This window comes from Ahaetulla prasina, chromosome 2 (assembly GCF_028640845.1).
Source record: "Ahaetulla prasina isolate Xishuangbanna chromosome 2, ASM2864084v1, whole genome shotgun sequence".
NCBI lineage: Eukaryota > Metazoa > Chordata > Lepidosauria > Squamata > Colubridae > Ahaetulla > Ahaetulla prasina.
The window spans coordinates 118,741,957-118,760,686 of record NC_080540.1 but is presented as its reverse complement, the minus strand read 5'-3'; the positions used below and the strand labels follow the sequence as shown (position 1 = coordinate 118,760,686).

The following is an 18,730-nucleotide window of genomic DNA, read 5'->3' as shown; positions in this document are numbered from 1 at the left end:
TGCCTTTATCTGCATTCCTGCCTTAGCAAAGAAAGTGCCACTCATCCCAATGACATCCTATACAGGATTCCAGAAGATTATCATGAAATCATCACTATGCAGGATAGGGAGAAAAAGATTAAAAAATAATTCATTTGCAACAAATCTTTTAAGAAAGTATACAGCCTAGGAAACATAAAAGTCTATGCCACATTTATGTAGTAGTTTTACTCCTTTTGGTCCACAGACTTCAGTGGATAGACTTCTGATGTGTCTTCAGTGACTTATCAGCTGGACACCTGCCCTTCCTGGCTCACATACAGCTGAAGAGTATTGCAAGCTGAATCAAGGAAGTCGTGTGCTCCAATTGCAGGAGATGCTGGCAGCTTTATTTTTATTTATTTCTTTTATTTTCATCAAGCATGTATTAGATAACAGATACAAGTATAGTTTCTAGAGTTACAGATACTTTTATTAAAAATTCCTTGTTGGCTACATTAATGTATTAACTTTATCTATGCAACTGTTTTTCAGGTTAGAATGATTGAATATATATATTTCTCCTTGCTTAAAATTACAACTCTCCTTTAAAAATTTTAAAATATCATCTTTTTCACCCTTGCCTTGTTTCAATATAATAAAAACAAAAAACCCAAGAAAAGGCAAATTGTGTTTGTTAGGCAGCAGCACCTCCTAAATGGAGATGCTCACTCTGATTACTGCAGCATTTGAAAAATTGTAACTCCATAAGAAATTATATAAAACCCATCAAACAATGGAGTACATGATTTTCCAAAGAAGAAAATATAAACTTTATCAAATTGCATATTTTTATATTTGTTCTTTTTCACAGATATAAGGAAAATATTCTGTACAAGCAGTTTTCTTTTTCCTACTTTTAGAATCTTTCCAGAAATTATACATACAGTTTTCTTTTTCATTATTTTCAATGGATTGAGTCCTGTTAAGAAAGAATGACAAGCATTAATTATTAGAAAAGGAAGATCTTTCCTACAGTGTCAGTTAAGAATAAATAAATTCAGAATGACTTTCTAACTAAGGTTCTTTAGCACTGCTAGGATTTTCTTACGATCTATTGGAACCAAAATTAAAGTGATGGTTTGCACAATAGTTAAATATCACTATTTAGTCTCTGCAATATCTCAGTGTATATAATGGTTTCATTTGTTTTTTATTTCATTCATTTTCCTCCCTCACCAATCTCTCCAGGCAGGAAGAAGAATTAAGTAAAGTTGTTGAGAGGAACCAAACTATATTTATTTATTCAGTGGATTTACATGGCTGTTCATCTCATGCATGTAAAAAAAAAAGATGTTGAGAAGAGCAACAAAGATGATTAGGGGACTGGAGGCTAAAACATATGAAGAACGGTTGCAGGAACTCGGTATGTCTAGTTTAATGAAAAGAAGGACTAGAGGAGACATGATAGCAGTGCTCCAATATCTCAGGGGTTGCCACAAAGAAGAGGGAGTCAAGCTATTCTCCAAAGCACCTGCGGTTAGGACAAGAAGCAATGGGTGGAAACTAATTAAGGAGAGAAGCAATTTAGAACTAAGGAGAAATTCCTGACAGTTAGAACAATTAATCAGTGGAACAAGTTTCCTCCAGAAGTTGTGAATGCTCCAACACTGGAAGTTTTTAAGAAAATGTTGGATAACCATCTGCCTGAGATGGTGTAGGGTTTCCTGCCTGGGCAGGGGGTTGGACTAGAAGACTTCCAAGGTCCCTTCCAACTCTGTTATTATGTTATATTATGTTGACTCTGGGTAGTACATAATATTAAAAATACTAAAAGTGTAAAACCTATAACAGCTGGAAAAATGTGGCAAAGCCACAATCCAACACTCAAGCAATTTTTTTCTAATAAGGATAGCAATTGTGAAAACTCCAACAGCACTTTGCAATCCACTCTGGACAGGTTAACTATGCAGCTGTGTTTGAAGGCAGTTACAAAATAATACCTGAGATTTGGAATAAAATGGAAAAAAGTGTCTGATCTTTCTACAAAGATCTGTCCTGACTGGAGTATCTAGCTGGCTGTTTGCCAATTTTTCCCCCTGGCACCTTCTTCCCAGTATACCACCCACCACTCAACCTAGGAAGGGAGCCATGAATTAGAATGCCAGATTGCCCATCATCCTTTCCTCACTCAGCTCTATGTGTCGGTGAACCTACCAATAGGCAAGTCCTCATGTTAGGCGAATTAGGGTATTCTTCCATTAAGGATTTTACTCAATGGTTAGGTAAATATGGTTGTTCACTTTTCTTGGTAGCATCTCAAGTTAGGAATGTAATCTTGACTTTTATGGAAGAGATGCCACTAAGAGATACACATTTCCTCCTCAGTGTTGCTCACAGCTATGATTTTCCTCTCTACCCAGACTTTCTATAATGGAAGAAGAAGGGAAACCTTGATCAGCAGCCTGCAATAGACTCCTCCATGGACAGATCTCCATGAAGCAATCCCCTTTCTTTTGAGCAGATTAAATGAACATGGCAAGTGAGAGTTTGTCCTTGTAAATAAGAGGTTTTGAACTACCCTACATACTCATGATATAAAGGTGTCACAATAATCAGAAAATATCTTAAAATGTTTTGAAAAATCTATTTCAATCCCATTCAGATGTGGCTACTTTCTTAGAGGTTCCCTCTCTCCTTTTCTCTCCTAAAAGACTTACCATGAAATGAGCAATCAGAGAAAGAGCCATCACCAGTAACTTTTACTTACGTCTCTGGAAAGGGTTTACCATTTATCCACATCCACTTGTCTTTAGGGTACTTCCTGAGGCCAATCCAATAGCTAGTATTTTTTAGATGATCTAGAAATTCCTGGGGGGAAATTAAAGCGAAAAAGGATTATATTAATGTCTGGAGCTATGACTGTGACCCAATTCACTGAATCTGGGTTAAGGATACTGGTGGCATTCACCCAAACTAGGATTGCAGCAGATTTAAGTTTATTGAATTTCACTTCTCTTAAAACAATCCAAGACATAAATAAAAGCTGCACCTGAAAATTCTTTTTTTAAAAATACATACACTGAGATCAGTGGTGGGTTTCAAAATTTTTTTACTACTGGTTCTGTGGGTGTGGTGGGTGTGGCATGGCTTGGTGGGCATGACTTGGTAGGCGTGGCAGGGAAGGATACTGTAAAATCTCCATTCCCTCCCCACTCCAAGGGAAGGATACTGTAAAATCTCCATTTCCTCCTGATGAGCTGCGACTCAGGAGGCAGAGAATAGATGGGGACGGGGCCAGTCAGAGGTGATATTTACCAGTTCTCCGAACTACTCAAAATTTCTGCTACCAGTTCTCCAGAACTGGTCAGAACCTGCTGAAATCCACCTCTGACTGAGATGTGAATGAATGAATCTCAATTATTTATACTCAAAGAAAAATTCAAAGATTTCCAGAACACCATCCAGCAGCAAGCTTCAACAGATAACTCAGAGGACAGACTGGGATTAACAGTGGGGTCAGTTATCTTCATATCTTTTCCCAGTTGCACTCAAGTACCGTTCGAACATGCTGTGCCAAAAAATTTTTTCCTCCTGAACTCATATCTGAGGTGCTTTCGACTTGGGAGTTTTACAATCAGGTATCTCACATTCAGTTCAATGTCACAGTCAAGAAATCCCTAGGGATGCAATTGGTTTGACGATGTGGGCAAATGCAACAGGTCCATTCTACTTGAGGCGGTGGAGGAGTCTGTTTTATTTCACAGTGGACCCACTAGGTCTCCAAGCCAATACTCGGCTTAGTAACTTAGACCACCATGAATAACAGCTGAAGAGCAGTGATGGGGGGGAGTGTTAGTGCAAAGAAGAGAGAGGAAATTCTGCACTAACTCTTGTCCTTCTCACAATATAAATCAGGACACAACCATTTAGCAGCAAGCTAGAACAGAAGGTTTAGAGGATAAATTTGGAATAACAATCAAACCGGTAATTGTTATGCCAATATAATTTTTTTTAGTATGCATTGGAATAATGCAGCTTCCATCTGGAATCTTTCTGAAGTCTGTGTACATATCAGCTCACTAAAAAATGTTTGCATTTTTTATACAAAGAGAGAGAGAAAGAGGGAGGGAAGGAGGGAGGGAGATAGAAAGGCTTCTTTTTTGTTAAGGTTTCAGATCTTTAATGAAACAGAGAATGTTTAGGAGATATACTCTCCTCTTAAAATGTTAAGATTTATTTCACACACTTAATCTTTAGGAAACAGATGGCAGAAGAAAATTTGAACTGCACACAATTGGAAATGTTTGTACTATATTTGTGCCTTACCTCTTGTAAGAATAGGGATGAATGAGGAATAGTTGCAGGAAAAAACTTTAGAGTGCAAGACAACCTGTCTCATAAGGAATGGCTCACCTGTTTATCTATGTCATTTTTATCATCAACCACTACCAGGTGAGCTTTGAGGCTTTGGCAGTTACTCATTGCCTTCTCCCAAGGTTGTTGATCAGCAGAGAAGTAATAGCAATTTGTCTGGAACTTCAGCCAGCCTTTTGGACACTGAGGGAGAACTGCAGGGCACAGAGAGCCATGCAATGTAAGTAAGAGGGTATTGCAAGGATTCTATAATTCCATACTACTATACCAACAATACCAACATAGTACAAATACAAAACATCTCCTATAATCCTTCCTGGGACTTATAAAAATAGTAATAAATACAATAAATAAATTAAAAAGAAAATAATAACTACAACAAAAGAACCTCAAAGGGTAAAGTCAATGGAGCATTAGGTCTTTTTATGGCATTAATTTTCTGTTTCTATGATTTTCCTCCAACCCACACCACTTATTACAGCTTTAACATGGTAAACCAGTAAGTATAATTTCCCCAATCTCAGGATAGCTGAGGCATGTATATTTCTGAAGATATTTTCCATTTCTACAGGGCCAAAGGTTTTATCAATTTCAGAGTAACACTGAGAACTTTTCTCACCAGGAGATCCCCACTTTCTGCTTTCTGTAGGAATCATTCTGGGATTGCTGAGAGCCCATAATTCTCCTCTATCTCTGCATCTGGGTGACTGAATGAACCAATCATCAACCATAAAAGAGGAATGCAATAGCATGAGTCACCTACAAAGTTGGCTGATTAGAAGGAAATGAAAGTAGGATAGTCAACATCTTGTTTTGTGGGAAACTCTTTCATTATAGCTGTATTTTTAAAATGTTTTTTTTTTGTTGCCTATAAATGAGTTGTCTCGTAGCAAAGTTTGAGAATGACAACTAACATGAATAAGCACATCAGATGAGGTAGTAATTGAAATGTTGAACATACATTTCAAAAAAGCCAGCAGAAAAGCAGCTGTTGCCATCAACAGGGATACACACACCAAGATGTAAAGAATGATCTTAGATGTTCTGGAACAGATGCAGCCCTTATGACTGGCAATCCGCACAAATGAAGGCACCCCTGTAAATAACCAATAGAAGGCAAACTGATTAGTATATAGTGAGATAGCTGGTAGTAGAAAGCAGAACAAATATATATAATTGTACTACTAACTAGAGCGTACAAAACATTTGCCTAACCAATTCTTGAATACAGCTCATCTGTCTGGAATCCGCACTGCATATCGGACATAAATACAATTGAGAGAATCCAGAGATATTTGACAAGAAGAGTCCTCCACTCCTCTACCCTCAGTAAAATACCTTATGCTACCAGACTCCAAATTTTGGGCTTAGACAATTTAGAACTATGTCGACTTCAGTCTGACCTAAGTATAGTACATAAAATTATCTACCACAATGTTCTACCTGTCAATGACTACTTCAGCTTCAACCACAACAATACATGTGCAAACAATAGATACAAACTCAAGGTAAACTGCTCCAAACTCGATTGCAGAAAATATGACTTCAGTAACAGAGTGGTCAATGCCTGGAATGCACTACCTGACTCTGTGGTTTCTCCTCCAAATCCCCAAAACTTTAAGCTTAAGCTATCTACTGTAGACCTCACCCCATTCCTAAGAGGTCTGTAAGGAGCATGCATAAGTGCACCTGCACGCCTACCGTCCCTGTCCTAATTTTCCTTTTTACTTACTCTTTTCATGTATCCAAATTATGTTTATACTTTTACCTGTTATCTTATATATGATTGACAAAATAAATAAATAAAATAAATAAGCAGATGGAGGCATGTGTACAGAGTGAGAATATTGAAAAGAGCCTCTGCCTAAGCAAAATATTTCCCAACCCCCACCCCTGAGAAGAGGACATTGTGGGGTATAAAGGGAAAGATGGGGTGAATGGGTCAAAATAATGTTATCTTGGCCGTATGTCATCAACTTTTATACTTTTTAAACTTGCTTTTCTGGAAGGACACAGGGGTTTAAAAAGACAACCAGGAGTCCTGGTTTACAATTTATTGAAGATACTATTCAATTCCACAGAGCCACCTAGACTCCAAAATCTTTGGGATAAAATTAAAAAACAAAACAAAACTAGAAGACTACCAACAATTTCATAATCAAGTATTCATAAGATCATCATCTCATTCTTTTAGTAGTATTGTTAATATTATAGCAATTGTTTAAATAGGCATGAATAGGGCGTGTGGGGGGGATAATAGAAATAATAAGTATTTCCAGCTCTGCCCGTTGAGACTTTTTAATCTTTCCCAAACTAGCAAAAAAAACCCATGATTTTAAATTTCAATCCCTAGATGCTTTTGTGTTTTTAAGAATTTCATACCTGACTTAGCTTTCATTGCTCTTGTTCTGTTTGGAGTAATAACATTCTGGTAATTTCTTTCAGAATCGTCAAGGTTGCTTCCAAAGACTAGAGAAAGAAACATTGTTAAGTACTGCTCTTCTTTTTTTAAAATCCTCATGACTGCGTAAGTTGTTATATAAGATAAGCTTGGTGTAATTTGGTGTAGAGCAGGGCTGTCAAACTCCCGATCCTCAGGCCAGATGCGACACATGCTGGCCACGCCCACACCCAGTTTAGTGAAGGGGGAAAAACTCCCAATACGCCACATGATGCCGCCATGACAATGTGAGTTTGACACCCCTGGTGTAGAGATGAAGGTGTGGGTCTAGAAACCAGAAGGCTATGTTGCAGTTCCTGCCTTATGTATGAAAAACTAGCTGGGAGACACACTCTTTTAGCCCAACTCAGAGGAAGAAGGAATATTGGTATGTTTACCACTTGAGGGGTATGTGTGTATATGTGTAAAAACGCTTCAGCCACATACTGTGTTGGAGGTGAAGTCAGGGGAAAGTAATGGGTAAGTCAAAGAGAGCGGCTTAATAGCTGTCTAGGCCCAAGAAAGGAGTAGAACTCACAGTCATCACTTTCTAGCCTGGTTCCTTGACTCACACCAAATCTAACATTAACTTGAGTATCTCTTACCTCTTGTCTGCCACCATTCTGTTCTAAAGAGTATGATGCAGTGGCAGTGTACAACTGTTTTTTGGGAATTCTGTATTTTGAGCATAATATTGTTCCCCTTGTATGCAAAGAATTCCCTGATGTATACCTATATAATGCACTGCAAAGACCTGCTGTAGTCCTGCATATTCCTGAAGATGACTTTAAAGATTCCATATGAAGTGGACTGATAACAGGGTCAGGTTGATCCTCAGTCTAAATTAGGGACTGTCCTCGCTTCATGCCTTTCCTATTTTCCCAGATATTTGGATGTCTTTATGTCTTGCCCCACCCCCCACATTCTCTCCCCTTTGGCCCTAGATTATTGGGGGGGGGGGTGCTTTGAGTCAGTGGTGACTTCTGATGACCACTTAGAGAAGTTACCAGTTAGAGAACTCCCTGAAGTTTTCTTATTAAGATTTCAGAAATGCCTTTTTTGCCATTACCTCTTTCCTGGGGCTGGGAGAGAAACACTAGGCTAAGGTCACCCATCTAGCATCGTGCCCAAAGTAGGAGTAGAATTCATGATTTTAGCCTAGTTCACTTAACTACTACACCTTAACTACTGCTCACAAAACTTGACAGTAAGATAGGTCCTTTTTACCCCTTTATTGCACCAACTTTGTTCTGATGAGTAGCCTAGCTGACAGATTATAGGCATGGAGGGAGGATGTATGGTGATGTGGGTGAAGTTCTGGTTGGCATCACTCTTGATAAGAGTCCAAGACCAAAAGGTCTAAGCTAGAGATGGGAGCACATAGAGGAACATAAGTGAGCAAATGATCATAAGTTAATTCTGCTCCTGACTAGTGCTACAAGTTCAAGTAATCCAGTTCTGTGCTAGTGAAGAGTTTCGTATTCACAACTGTCACCTTGGCCCATGGTGCTACCATAGTCAAAATGATGTGGGGTGGCACTTGCTGTCTCCCATCCAGTCTAGAATATAAGTAACTCTGTTGTGCTGTAAAACAGCTATGGGAAATGCAGACACTAGTGATGTCAGTAGCACTGATGTTACCTAGTTTAGATAATAAAATGTCTGCAAGAAAACAAGCAAGCTCAGAGAGCACCAAGGACCCCTCATTTCAACCCTGAGCTACAAATATTCTCCTTTATTGGTTCCCAATACTTCCCCCAGGAGTGTTTCCCTGCTGTTGTGCAAGTCCTCAGAAGAAATAAAATAAAATAAAAATAAAAATAATTAAAGTACTCTGGGACATGGGACATTCAAACAGACAAGCGCCTGCCACATAACATGCCAGATCTAACAACTGTCGATAAAAAAGACGAAAAACCTGGATAGTGGATGTGGCAGTATCTGGAAATAGCAGATTAGAAGAGAAAGAAATGGAGAAGATAACAAAATACAAAGACCTGCAAATAGAAATAGAACAACTGTGGCAAAAGAAAGCACCATTTGAACACCATCGGCACTGACAAATTCACCATCAATCAATTGAAAAGGCAGCTTTACTTGGAACAGCTTACATTCTGTGACAATTCCTCTAACACTATCAAACATCCACATCTGTAGATAAGTGGTTCCCTAATCTTGACCACAAAATCAAATGTGGTCAGTAACGTGCCAGATCATACCAATGGCACAATTACATCATGCAAAAAGGCACTTTTTTCAAAACTGGAACAGTTAAAGATGATTTTGAACTGCCTCAGGTCTTAATTGGGGATGATACACAGGAATTTCATGTAGATAAAGCAAAAGAAGTTGTTACTGAAGCATCTTAATTCCATGTGTGTTGGCTTTGTGAGGCAGTCTGGTTGCCCAGAGATTCCCATAATCATTATGTTCTTCTTTGAGATCTGTCTCATATTTAAAAGCTGCTGCTCTGATTGAAGAGTTTAATCCAATACCACAAACAGGATCAAGTTAACATAGAAAAAGATAGGTTTCATTATTATTATTATGTATTCTAAATGGTCTGTGATTAATGTGTGTGTGTGTATATGCATGTATGTATGTATGCCATTGTTGTGTTCACAGAAAAAAATGACAATAAAGATTATCTTATCTTATCTATTCCATCTCATCTCATCAGTAGTAGTCTTGTTCCTACCTTTCATCTGGTCTTCCATGTGTTCTACTCCTCTGGTATGATAGGGCTCCAGAAATTTCTTCCAAAATGAGATCCAGCTACTTCCCCAAAGACAATCAGTGTTTTGTTTTGAGAGGATGACAATGCTTCTGTGTTGCAAAACTCCAAGAAGTTCTTCCTGTAGTTTAGATACCATACAAACAAACACAAACACTTCCATACTGGGACTTTTTAAACTGTTCACTCAGTCCCTTCATTGAGTGAGAGCTAGCAAGGAAGGAAATGGCAGCTTTATGGAGTAAAATGTGGTGAATGGTCTGATAACTCCAGATAAAGTAGATCTGTTTCAAAGGAAGGCAGGTTATTAAAGGAAAGGAAAAAGTAGGGAACCACAGCGCTAGGAAACATGAAAAAAAGATTTCAAAATATTTGGGGACAATAAACCTTTCCTGAACTTGACACAGTCATATATACTCCCATAAAATGGTTTCCCATTGGGAAAGTGACTGCTGAGATGTTTTGAATTTTCCAATGTGCAAAGCAAAACTAATTGTGTAATTTTACTACACAGTTCAAATCAGGATTTATCTCCTAAGTTAAGCATATAAAACCTCTCTTTTGAACTCACCAGTATTTGCTCTAGCAGCCATTTCAATTATGACAAATTGTAATGTGCTGAGCATATCATTTTGCTGCATTCGGCTGCTGTATGAAATAGACCAGTTTATATTCGTTTATTGTAGTGATATTTTATACCGATCTTCCTTCCCGTTGCTTTGAGTTTCTGATTCCCCCCCTGTTCGAGACAGTTCCGCGTCTTTTTACTGCCATCTAGCGGCCGCCCATTGTTTTTGCAGGCTAGTTCGGGGAGCGCTACGGGAAACGGGCTGGGCCGCGGATCCGGTTGCCACAGCGACGCCTTCGGGTTCCTGGGGCTTCCGCTGTGCGCTTGTTCTTTCCGGTCCTTCTGCCAGCGGCCGGAAAGGAGTCGCGCTGCCGGAAGGGAAGAGGAGCCGCAGTCGAGGGTTAATCTCGTTCTTTGGGTGAGAGACGGGGAGGGGCGGACGATTCGGGGCGGGGGGAGGGGGGGTTGGTTGGTTTGCAAGAGAAACAATATCGCCCCTCCCCCTCCCCTTCCTGTCATGGTCGTGTTGCCCCAGTGCTCTAATTGGAGGAGGGTCTCACTCCAGGGACAGCTGGTGCCTTGCAGGAGCAAGGTGCTGCCTGGGTTATATACACTAAGTAAGTTTGAACATCGGATATGGCTGACGAGGTTTCTCCCTTAGATATATTGTGCGATGTAAGGTTGCGAGGGAGACCGGGGGTGGGGGACCTTAGTGATCCTTAAGTCCATCATAGAAAGCGAAACAATTTGGGAAGATTTTCACCCGTGTAGTTTAAAGGAAACTCTCCCTGAAATGGGGTAGTTGTGTAAGCCTGTGCTTCGGATTTATAATTATGTATTTAACAGCAAAAACATGTAAAATTGTACTGCCACCCAGAGTGGTTTCACTTTGGCCAATTAGAAGATTCGGAAAAGTCAACATAATGTAATGAAATTTATAATGTCCTGTTGCTGTTTTCAGTTTCATCTGAATCAGAATGTTCTATGTTAATCATAAATAACAGTCATCCATAGATCGTTTTTTATCTATTTATCTAATCTATCACTTAATTTAAATGATGTGATTATTTTTATATATACATATGCATATACATATGTAGTACAGATATGGATATACAATAAAATAGTTCTCAACCTATCATCACAGTTGAGCCCAAATTTCTGTGGCTAGAGCTAGGCAGTTGTTAAATGAGTTTTGCTTACGTTTAGTGAGTTTTGCTCCATTTTACAACCTTTTTTTGCCACAGTTGTTAAGTGAATCACTAATTCTTAAGTGAATCATGCAGTTGTTAAGTGAATCTGGCTTCCCCCCTTGACTTTTCTTGTTGGAAGCTGCCTGGGAAGATTACAGATGGTGATTATGAGACCCAAATTTTGATCACATGACTGGAGAATTCTGCAACAATTGTGTGAAAAACGGTCATAAGCAGTGGTGGGATTCAGCCAGTTCGCACCACATTGGGAGAACCGGTTGTTAACTTTCTGAGCAGTTTGGTGAACTGGTTGTTGGAAGAAATCATTAGGGCAGGGAACCGGTTGTTAAATTATTTGAATCCCACCACTGGTCGTAAGTCATTTATTTCATTGCCATTGAAATTTCAAACAATCACGAAATGAATGTAAGTCGAGGACTGCCTGTATATATAATATAAATACAACCACATCATTTAAATTAAATGTTATACATATATCTATACACTCACTTGCACACACACATAGAGAGAGAGAGACAGAGAGAGAGAAAATAAAAAACAAATGTACGAATGACTATTACATATCTGTAAATAGTACATAATGCAGGTATATAATGTTAGCTTTCCAGTCTGAATCTCCCAATCATCAATTTTAATCAATTTCGATGGTGATCTCTGATATCAAAGGTGGAGAGAAATATTTCCATAGATATTGTTGAATCACTGAAAAGATTGTTACTTTTTCTCTCCCACACCCACATGTTTCTCTCTTTCTTAATTAAACAGCACCATATATTGTAGCCATGTGCTTATTGCCTCAATAACTTTTTTCTCAGTAGCACTATGGATGCACGTTTTACCCGTGGGAAGTCTGCTATCCTTGAACGGTCTCTCACCCGACCCAAGACAGATGTAAGCCTCAGTGCCTTTTCCCTGCTGTTTTCCGAGATTGTACAGTACTGCCAGAACAGGGTCTATTCTGTTTCTGAGCTTCAGAACAAACTTTCTGAACTAGGCCAGCAGGTGGGAGCTCGTATTCTGGATGTGCTGGTGATGCGAGAGAAAAATGGCAAACGTGAAACCAAGGTTATCAATATTCTGCTCTTCATCAAGGTGACGGTTTGGAAGGCTCTCTTTGGGAAGGAAGCTGACAAGCTTGAGCAAGCCAACGATGATGACAAGACCTACTACATCATTGAGAAAGAGCCTCTTATCAATACTTACATTTCAGTTCCCAAGGAGAACAGCACCCTCAACTGTGCTTCCTTCACTGCTGGCATTGTGGAGGCCATGCTCACTTGCAGTGGCTTCCCTGCTAAAGTCACAGCCCATTGGCATAAAGGGACCACACTCATGATTAAATTTGATGAGTCAGTTATAGCACGTGACAAATCATTGGATGGCCGTTGACCATATTTTGTATAAATAAATTGGAATTGTCCTTGTGTGTATATGTATAAAGAGAGCATGTACAGATAGATGCACACATTCTATGATAAAGTAATTTATTCATATGTACTTTGAAATTTTGACTATATGCAAATGGTATTTGGTGAGGGAAAGCAAGATCCAGCCAGCCTCAGAAAAAGGTTATTGTGTTCCATAATGCCTTTCTCAACCAAGTTTTTGTCAGATAATCTGCAGTATACTTCATTCTTGACTTCTAGGCATTCTGAGAAGAGTTGTAATCCCAAATACCTGTAGGATACCAGTCTGAGAAAGGAGTATATTGCATTTCTTTGTTACTGTCCTGTAGAAGTTTGACGATATTAATGAAAAATGTATGCTCTACCATCAAGTTATTTGCTCATGCTGTTGTCCTTTTTACTTAGTTCTTCCCATTATTCATGACTATTGCAGTCAATTTCCTATGTATACCTGAAATAAGAAGTTGAACCTATGTTGATATTTCATCTAAAATGTTTTTTTTAGAGATAGTAGAGTGCAATGCCTATCTCTATGATATTTTTACTGACGATATTGTTTCTGCTCTGAGCATTAGGAGATAAATCTGCTTGACTACCTACCTGCAGAAACTGTGATAGATTATCGAGGAAAGCTCTTTTGAAAGTTGGGCCAAGAGCTACATGGATTTCCTATCAACTTAATTATTCCTTCATAGAGCTCTTTCCTGCTATATATTGAGAAAGGGTGGGGGGGGGATAATTATAACTGTGATGTACATAGTTATCTTTCTTTTTAGAAAAAATAAATGAGAAGACCCTGCATATAGACTTCATACAGAACAATAAGCAATAACTTGTGTATGTGGATAGAACTGACAAGTGTCAGGCTTGAGCATATTTTCAAGTTCATCTAAACAATCCAAGGTTTTGCAGTTAGTGCTTAATAATAAACCAGAGTTTCTTTAATCCTGTTTTGGGGACAAAATGAAAATTAGTCCTGGTTTATTTCTTCTTCCAGCTGCAAAGTGGAATAGACCATTGTGTTTTCAAATCTTGGCTTAAACACTATATATGTAGTTTTGACCAACGTTACCCAACTAAAGATCTGTCAATATTTTAGATTGAATATTTAAATCAAATTCCCAGACAACATGACCATTTATTTGTAAAAAAATTATGGGAACTGAATGCAAAAACATCTGGAAGGAGATGATGAAAGTTGCAAGATTGATTTGTCATTTAATACATCTAACATCAATCTGTTCTTACTGTTTAATGCACTAGATATTTGGGAGAATTTGTTTACTGAAATAATAAACTTGGTGATTGGCCCTTTTATGACTTTTTTTAGTCTTTCTTTCTGAATGGAGCCCCACTCTACACCAGTTCAAGCTTCTGAATGCTCTTCAAGGATGCTCCGTGTAGAGTGCATTGCAGTAGTCCAAGTGTGAGATGACTAGGACTTGGATGACTGAGCACAGGGTCTCCTGATCCAGGAAAGGCTGCAACCGGTGCACAACACGAAGTTGTGCAAAGGCTCTCCTAGCCACAACTGCCACCTGCTCTTCAAGCAGTAGTTGCAGGTCCAAGAGAATCCCCAAATTGTGGACTGGGTCTGTCGAGTAGTTGTACCCTATCCAGAGCTAAAGATATTGGAGTGTCAGAAGCTCCATGTATCCAAAGCCATTTGGTTTTGCTAGAGTTCAGCTAAACCTTCTTGTCCCCCTTCCAACCCCACCCCCCCCACAGCCTCCAACCACTGCAAGACAGTAACAACAGCATCATTTGGAGATGGAGGTATAAAGTTGAGTTGCAATAGTGGTGAATATCTGTAACTCAGGTGTAGGATGAAGATGAAGGTACATTCTCCGAGCTTGTGGGTTGGTTTCTGAATGTTGTTACCAGGCTAGGTAACATCTTCAGCGGAGATGTTACCTAGCCTGGTAATGAAATATTCTGAAGCCAACCCACAAGCTTGGAGAATGAACCTTCACCCTCATAAAGTCGAGTATCATCCCAACCCATGGTGATGGATGATCTTACTCAGAGGCTTCATGTAGATACTAAAAAGGAGTAAAGAGAGTATCATGACCTATGGCATCCCAAAGAAGAGCAGCTGTGGGTTGGATCTCTATACCAACTGAGACCAACCTTGGAGAAAGGAGTCAAACTAGCACAAGACTCTGCTGTCCAGCCCCAGATCCCCTAGTCAGTTCAAAAGAACACCATGGTTGATGGTGTTAAAGGCTGCTGAGAGGATTGTTACATTACCCATGTACTACTCTTCATCAGATGTTTTCTGATATTAAACTGTCAAACTTAGAGGAGAAGCTACAAGCTACTCCATGTATCTTATCTGGATTTTATATACTTTTAATGCAAACATAGGTAAATGCAGCAGGTGTGTGTGGGACGACCCAGTGATGTATAAGTTTCTGGTAACTTGTTCTGGACCGCTGTTTGTTTTTTATATTCCTTTTCCTCCTTTATTTGGAAAAAGAAATTCTTTCAAAAGTTAGAAAACCGAATCTGTGATGAAGAGGTGGTTGACACCTTCCATTGTGAATACTGGTTAAGTTCAATGACAATGATATTTCTACAAATGGAGGTATTGGCTTAAAGGCAGCAGAAATACTGTACAAAATTATTAGAAATCTTGGAATCGCTGAAACTACACTTGCAAACCCTCTAAGGCCCTTGGGATCTTTTCCTCTCCATTCTTAATTACCCATTTTCTTCTCACTCTTTGCTGTGTCGGTGTAACATTTCCCCTGTTGCCTTTTGCCCGGAAGCCTGTGTGATAATGCCAAACTCTTAAAGCATGGGGTTATATTCTGAATAGTTGATTGTTCTGCCTTGATTCACTAATGTAAAACTCATCTGATCATTTCACATACTAAAGCATATTTTGTGTGAGGACCTTTCTAAAACTGGAACATAGCACAATTAATCTTTGCAACTGTCCATTAAAAAAAATGGGGTTTTTTGTCCTGATTTTATGTTCTGAGAAGAGAATATTTAAAAATAAGAATTTTCTGGGGATACTTTTGGAGTGTGATTCAGTATTCATTTTCACCTTAAATTAGCAACATCCAAAATGATTTTAAATTATCCCAGTTACCTGTTGGTGAGAGTTTTTCAACCGTAAGTGCAGTTAGGAAGCATTATAACCAATCAAGGCTATTCTTAATTTCCTTTATCTGGACTGCTTGGGTCATTTTGAAGCACTGGATAGAGCTCTATATAGTTAGGATATATAATATACATGGTGGGGGGGGGAAGAGAATTAAATGTAAATAACAAATAATGCTGTTGTACGAGTGAGAAACAGTTTCCAGTATAATTTACTTCACTTTCAAATCATGCCTTATATCCAAATTCAATTATAGGAGCTTTTTTCTGTAATGCTCGAAAAGGTTCACATTTATTTAAGACAAGGGATCACAAAATCATAACATTTTGCTGTTGAAAGGAACCCTTTGTGGTAATCCAGTCCACCCCTCTGCCCAGTGCAGGAACCTACAACATTATCCCCAACAGAGAGGATTCAGTGTTTCATTACGGCAAAAAAAAAGGAGAAGTTAATTTCCTAAGGAAGTTGTCTCTCTGCTAAACAAGCAACTCTTATTATTAGAATGTTTTCTTTAAAAAGAAATTTGTCATAATAGTAATATATTCCGTAAATGCAGTACTGACTAGACATTTTTAATAATGTTTAGGCAACTTAAACCAAAAATATCATTAAAAAAAAGAGGCTTATGTCAGTGCTAACTATGATTTGAAATGTCAATGTTGATAAACATAATGTATTTTACATTTTACAAAACCAAATATAACATTAATAAGCAACTGCAGATTATATCAAAATAATTATTGTACAATAAAGCTGATTTTTTTTTCTTGATCTCTAACCAAAGTAAACTTCTTTATCATTTAAATCAATTGTTTATATGCCTTCTGAACAATTTTCCCTTACAGTTTATATCACAAATCTCCAGGAAGTGGACTTGAAGAAAATCAAGGGATTGAAGAGAACTGGAACAAATGTTGTGGTCTGACAAACACTGACCGGAAATGGATAATTACCTTGGTGCTACATTTCTTTTGATGCCATGGTAAAATTGCATTTTTCTTTCTTTCTGCAACTTAATTATATAATTGGCTCTGGATCAATTTGTGATCCACTGAGACACACAATTCCTTTTAGCATATACTATTGCCTAATACGATTCCTGTCTCATTCTATATTCAATCCATTGATTTTTATATATAATATATATATATATATATATATATATAATATAATTATATAATATAATATATAATATAATTATATATTATATAATTATATAATTATTATATAATATATAATATTATATATACATATACATATATATATATATATATATTTTATATAGATGAGAGGTCGAACGACTAGCCTTGTGGTGCAACCAAAACAATCTGGAACTGAACACACTCAAAACCGTAGAAATGGTGGTAGACTTTAGGAGAAACCCTTCCATACTTCCACCTCTCACAATACTAGACAACACAGTATCAACAGTAGAAACCTTCAAATTTCTAGGTTCTATCATATCGCAAGATCTAAAATGGACAGCTAACATCAAAAACATCATTAAAAAAGGACAACAAAGAATGTTCTTTCTGCGCCAACTCAGTAAGCTCAAACTGCCCAAGGAGCTGCTGATTCAGTTCTACAGAGGAATTGTTGAGTCTGTCATTTGCACCTCTATAACTGTCTGGTTTGGTTCTGCAACCCAACAAGAAAGACACAGACTTCAGAGGATAATTAGAACTGCAGAAAAAATAATTGCTACCAACCTGCCTTCCATTGAGGACCTGTATACTGCACGAATCAAGAAGAGAGCCGTGAAAATATTTACAGACCCCTCGCATCCTGGACATAAGCTGTTTCAACTCCTACCCTCAAAACGACGCTATAGAGCACTGCACACCAGAACAACTAGACACAAGAACAGTTTTTCCCGGGCTTCCAGTGACGTCACCCTCCTGTTGGGTGCTCTAACAGAGCACTCCGTGTTAGAAGATTGTAAAAGTCAGTGAAACAGAAAATAAATCACTGTTCACTGAGCTTAGCATAATCTCTGGGTGAAAGAGGTTATCAGAATTGTGGAAGAGTGGCAGGTCTGACAGGGGGTTTGCTCTCAAGAGCGAATTTTCCTGGATTTATGACCCCACCGAATTCCACTCCTTCCAACTTCAGCACGCCCCTGTTTTTATCAGGGAAAAGGAGAGGAATGTCGCTTCTGCTCTAGAAGGCTTATTAAATTGATTGATATTCCAAGCAGACGGAATTTCACAAGCGTTCGAACTTTGATGCAGAATCAGCACGGCAAGTACCGACTCCTTTTGAAACTTGAAACCTTTCTTTGTCTTTGATTAATTGACTTTTAAAATGGCGTCTAAAAGTGAAAGTAAAATTTTTAGTACGATGAAGCAGCGTTATTTGTGGATTGTTACAAACGGAGTTTTTATACTGAAAGGAGGAAGGAGAGTTATTAAGTTTGAATTCCTGATTCTTTTGAAGACAGAATGGCAGCTAAACCTTTAAAGCCTTCTGGAAGAAGGGATCTGAACCAAGTCTTGAGGAAATATTGAAAGAACAATTAAAACTTTCTGAAGATAGGCAAAAGAGATGATGGAGAATTTTAATGCAAAAATAAGAGAAGATATTCTTATGGCAGTTCAAGGACTGAGTAAAAAAATTGAAGGATTGGAAGTGGAAATGCAACAGATCTCTCAGTCAAATAAGCATTTAGAAGACGAAATGAAAGGTGTTCAGAAAAAAGTGGATCAAAATGAAGATCAGGTTGTGATATTACAATATAAACTTATGGAAGGAGCTCTTAGAATTGTGGTATGCAAGAAGAGCGTGAGAAGACTTAAGAAAAATTATATCAGAAGCATTGGCTGAATTTATTGAAGCGGACCCCAAGAGGTATCTTACCAAATTGATAAAATATATAGAGTTAATTCTTGGATTGCAAGACAGAGAAAGCTTCCTCGGGACAT

At 38.2% G+C, this 18,730-nt stretch overlaps 2 protein-coding genes across 7 annotated transcripts; one reads left to right on the top strand and one right to left on the bottom strand.

Moving 5' to 3' along the window:
• Positions 1–341: 341 nt before the first annotated feature.
• CLEC4M (C-type lectin domain family 4 member M) lies at positions 342–10,234 on the bottom strand. Of its 3 annotated transcripts, none has more exons than XM_058172609.1 (7): positions 10,081–10,234; positions 9,474–9,793; positions 6,718–6,804; positions 5,297–5,431; positions 4,375–4,529; positions 2,729–2,829; positions 342–940 (listed from the first exon to the last, which is right to left on the bottom strand). In XM_058172609.1, the coding sequence occupies exons 2-7, from the start codon at positions 9,670–9,672 to the stop codon at positions 811–813; spliced, it is 807 nt and encodes a 268-aa protein (XP_058028592.1). In that variant the 5' UTR covers positions 9,673–9,793; positions 10,081–10,234; the 3' UTR covers positions 342–810. The 3 variants fall into 3 exon arrangements, with proteins under 3 accessions (XP_058028592.1, XP_058028593.1, XP_058028591.1); XM_058172610.1 differs by having other exon boundaries at positions 9,474–9,630; XM_058172608.1 differs by lacking the exon at positions 10,081–10,234 and having other exon boundaries at positions 9,474–10,030.
• A 145-nt stretch (positions 10,235–10,379) lies between these two features.
• Positions 10,380–14,012, top strand: TRAPPC5 (trafficking protein particle complex subunit 5). 4 transcript variants are annotated; one of them, XM_058172611.1, is made up of 2 exons: positions 10,380–10,495; positions 12,107–14,012. In XM_058172611.1, the coding sequence occupies exon 2, from the start codon at positions 12,114–12,116 to the stop codon at positions 12,678–12,680; it is 567 nt and encodes a 188-aa protein (XP_058028594.1). In that variant the 5' UTR covers positions 10,380–10,495; positions 12,107–12,113; the 3' UTR covers positions 12,681–14,012. The 4 variants fall into 4 exon arrangements, with proteins under 4 accessions (XP_058028594.1, XP_058028597.1, XP_058028598.1 ...); XM_058172614.1 differs by having other exon boundaries at positions 10,383–10,495; positions 12,110–14,012; XM_058172615.1 differs by lacking the exon at positions 10,380–10,495 and adding an exon at positions 10,517–10,694 and having other exon boundaries at positions 12,110–14,012.
• Positions 14,013–18,730: the final 4,718 nt, after the last annotated feature.

What these genes read in the sequence shown, in the direction of transcription:
- CLEC4M (XM_058172609.1), bottom strand. Translation starts at nt 9,672, where the DNA reads ATGGAAGTGTTTGTGTTTGTTTGTATGGTATCTAAACTACAGGAAGAA. An exon ending in AGCAATGAAAGCTAAGTCAG is followed by an intron (nt 5,432 to 6,717) that starts GTATGAAATTCT and finishes GGTTATTTACAG; the next exon opens with GGGTGCCTTCATTTGTGCGG. An exon ending in AAAATGACATAGATAAACAG is followed by an intron (nt 2,830 to 4,374) that starts GTGAGCCATTCC and finishes ATTTCCCCCCAG; the next exon opens with GAATTTCTAGATCATCTAAA.
- TRAPPC5 (XM_058172611.1), top strand. Translation starts at nt 12,114, where the DNA reads ATGGATGCACGTTTTACCCGTGGGAAGTCTGCTATCCTTGAACGGTCT.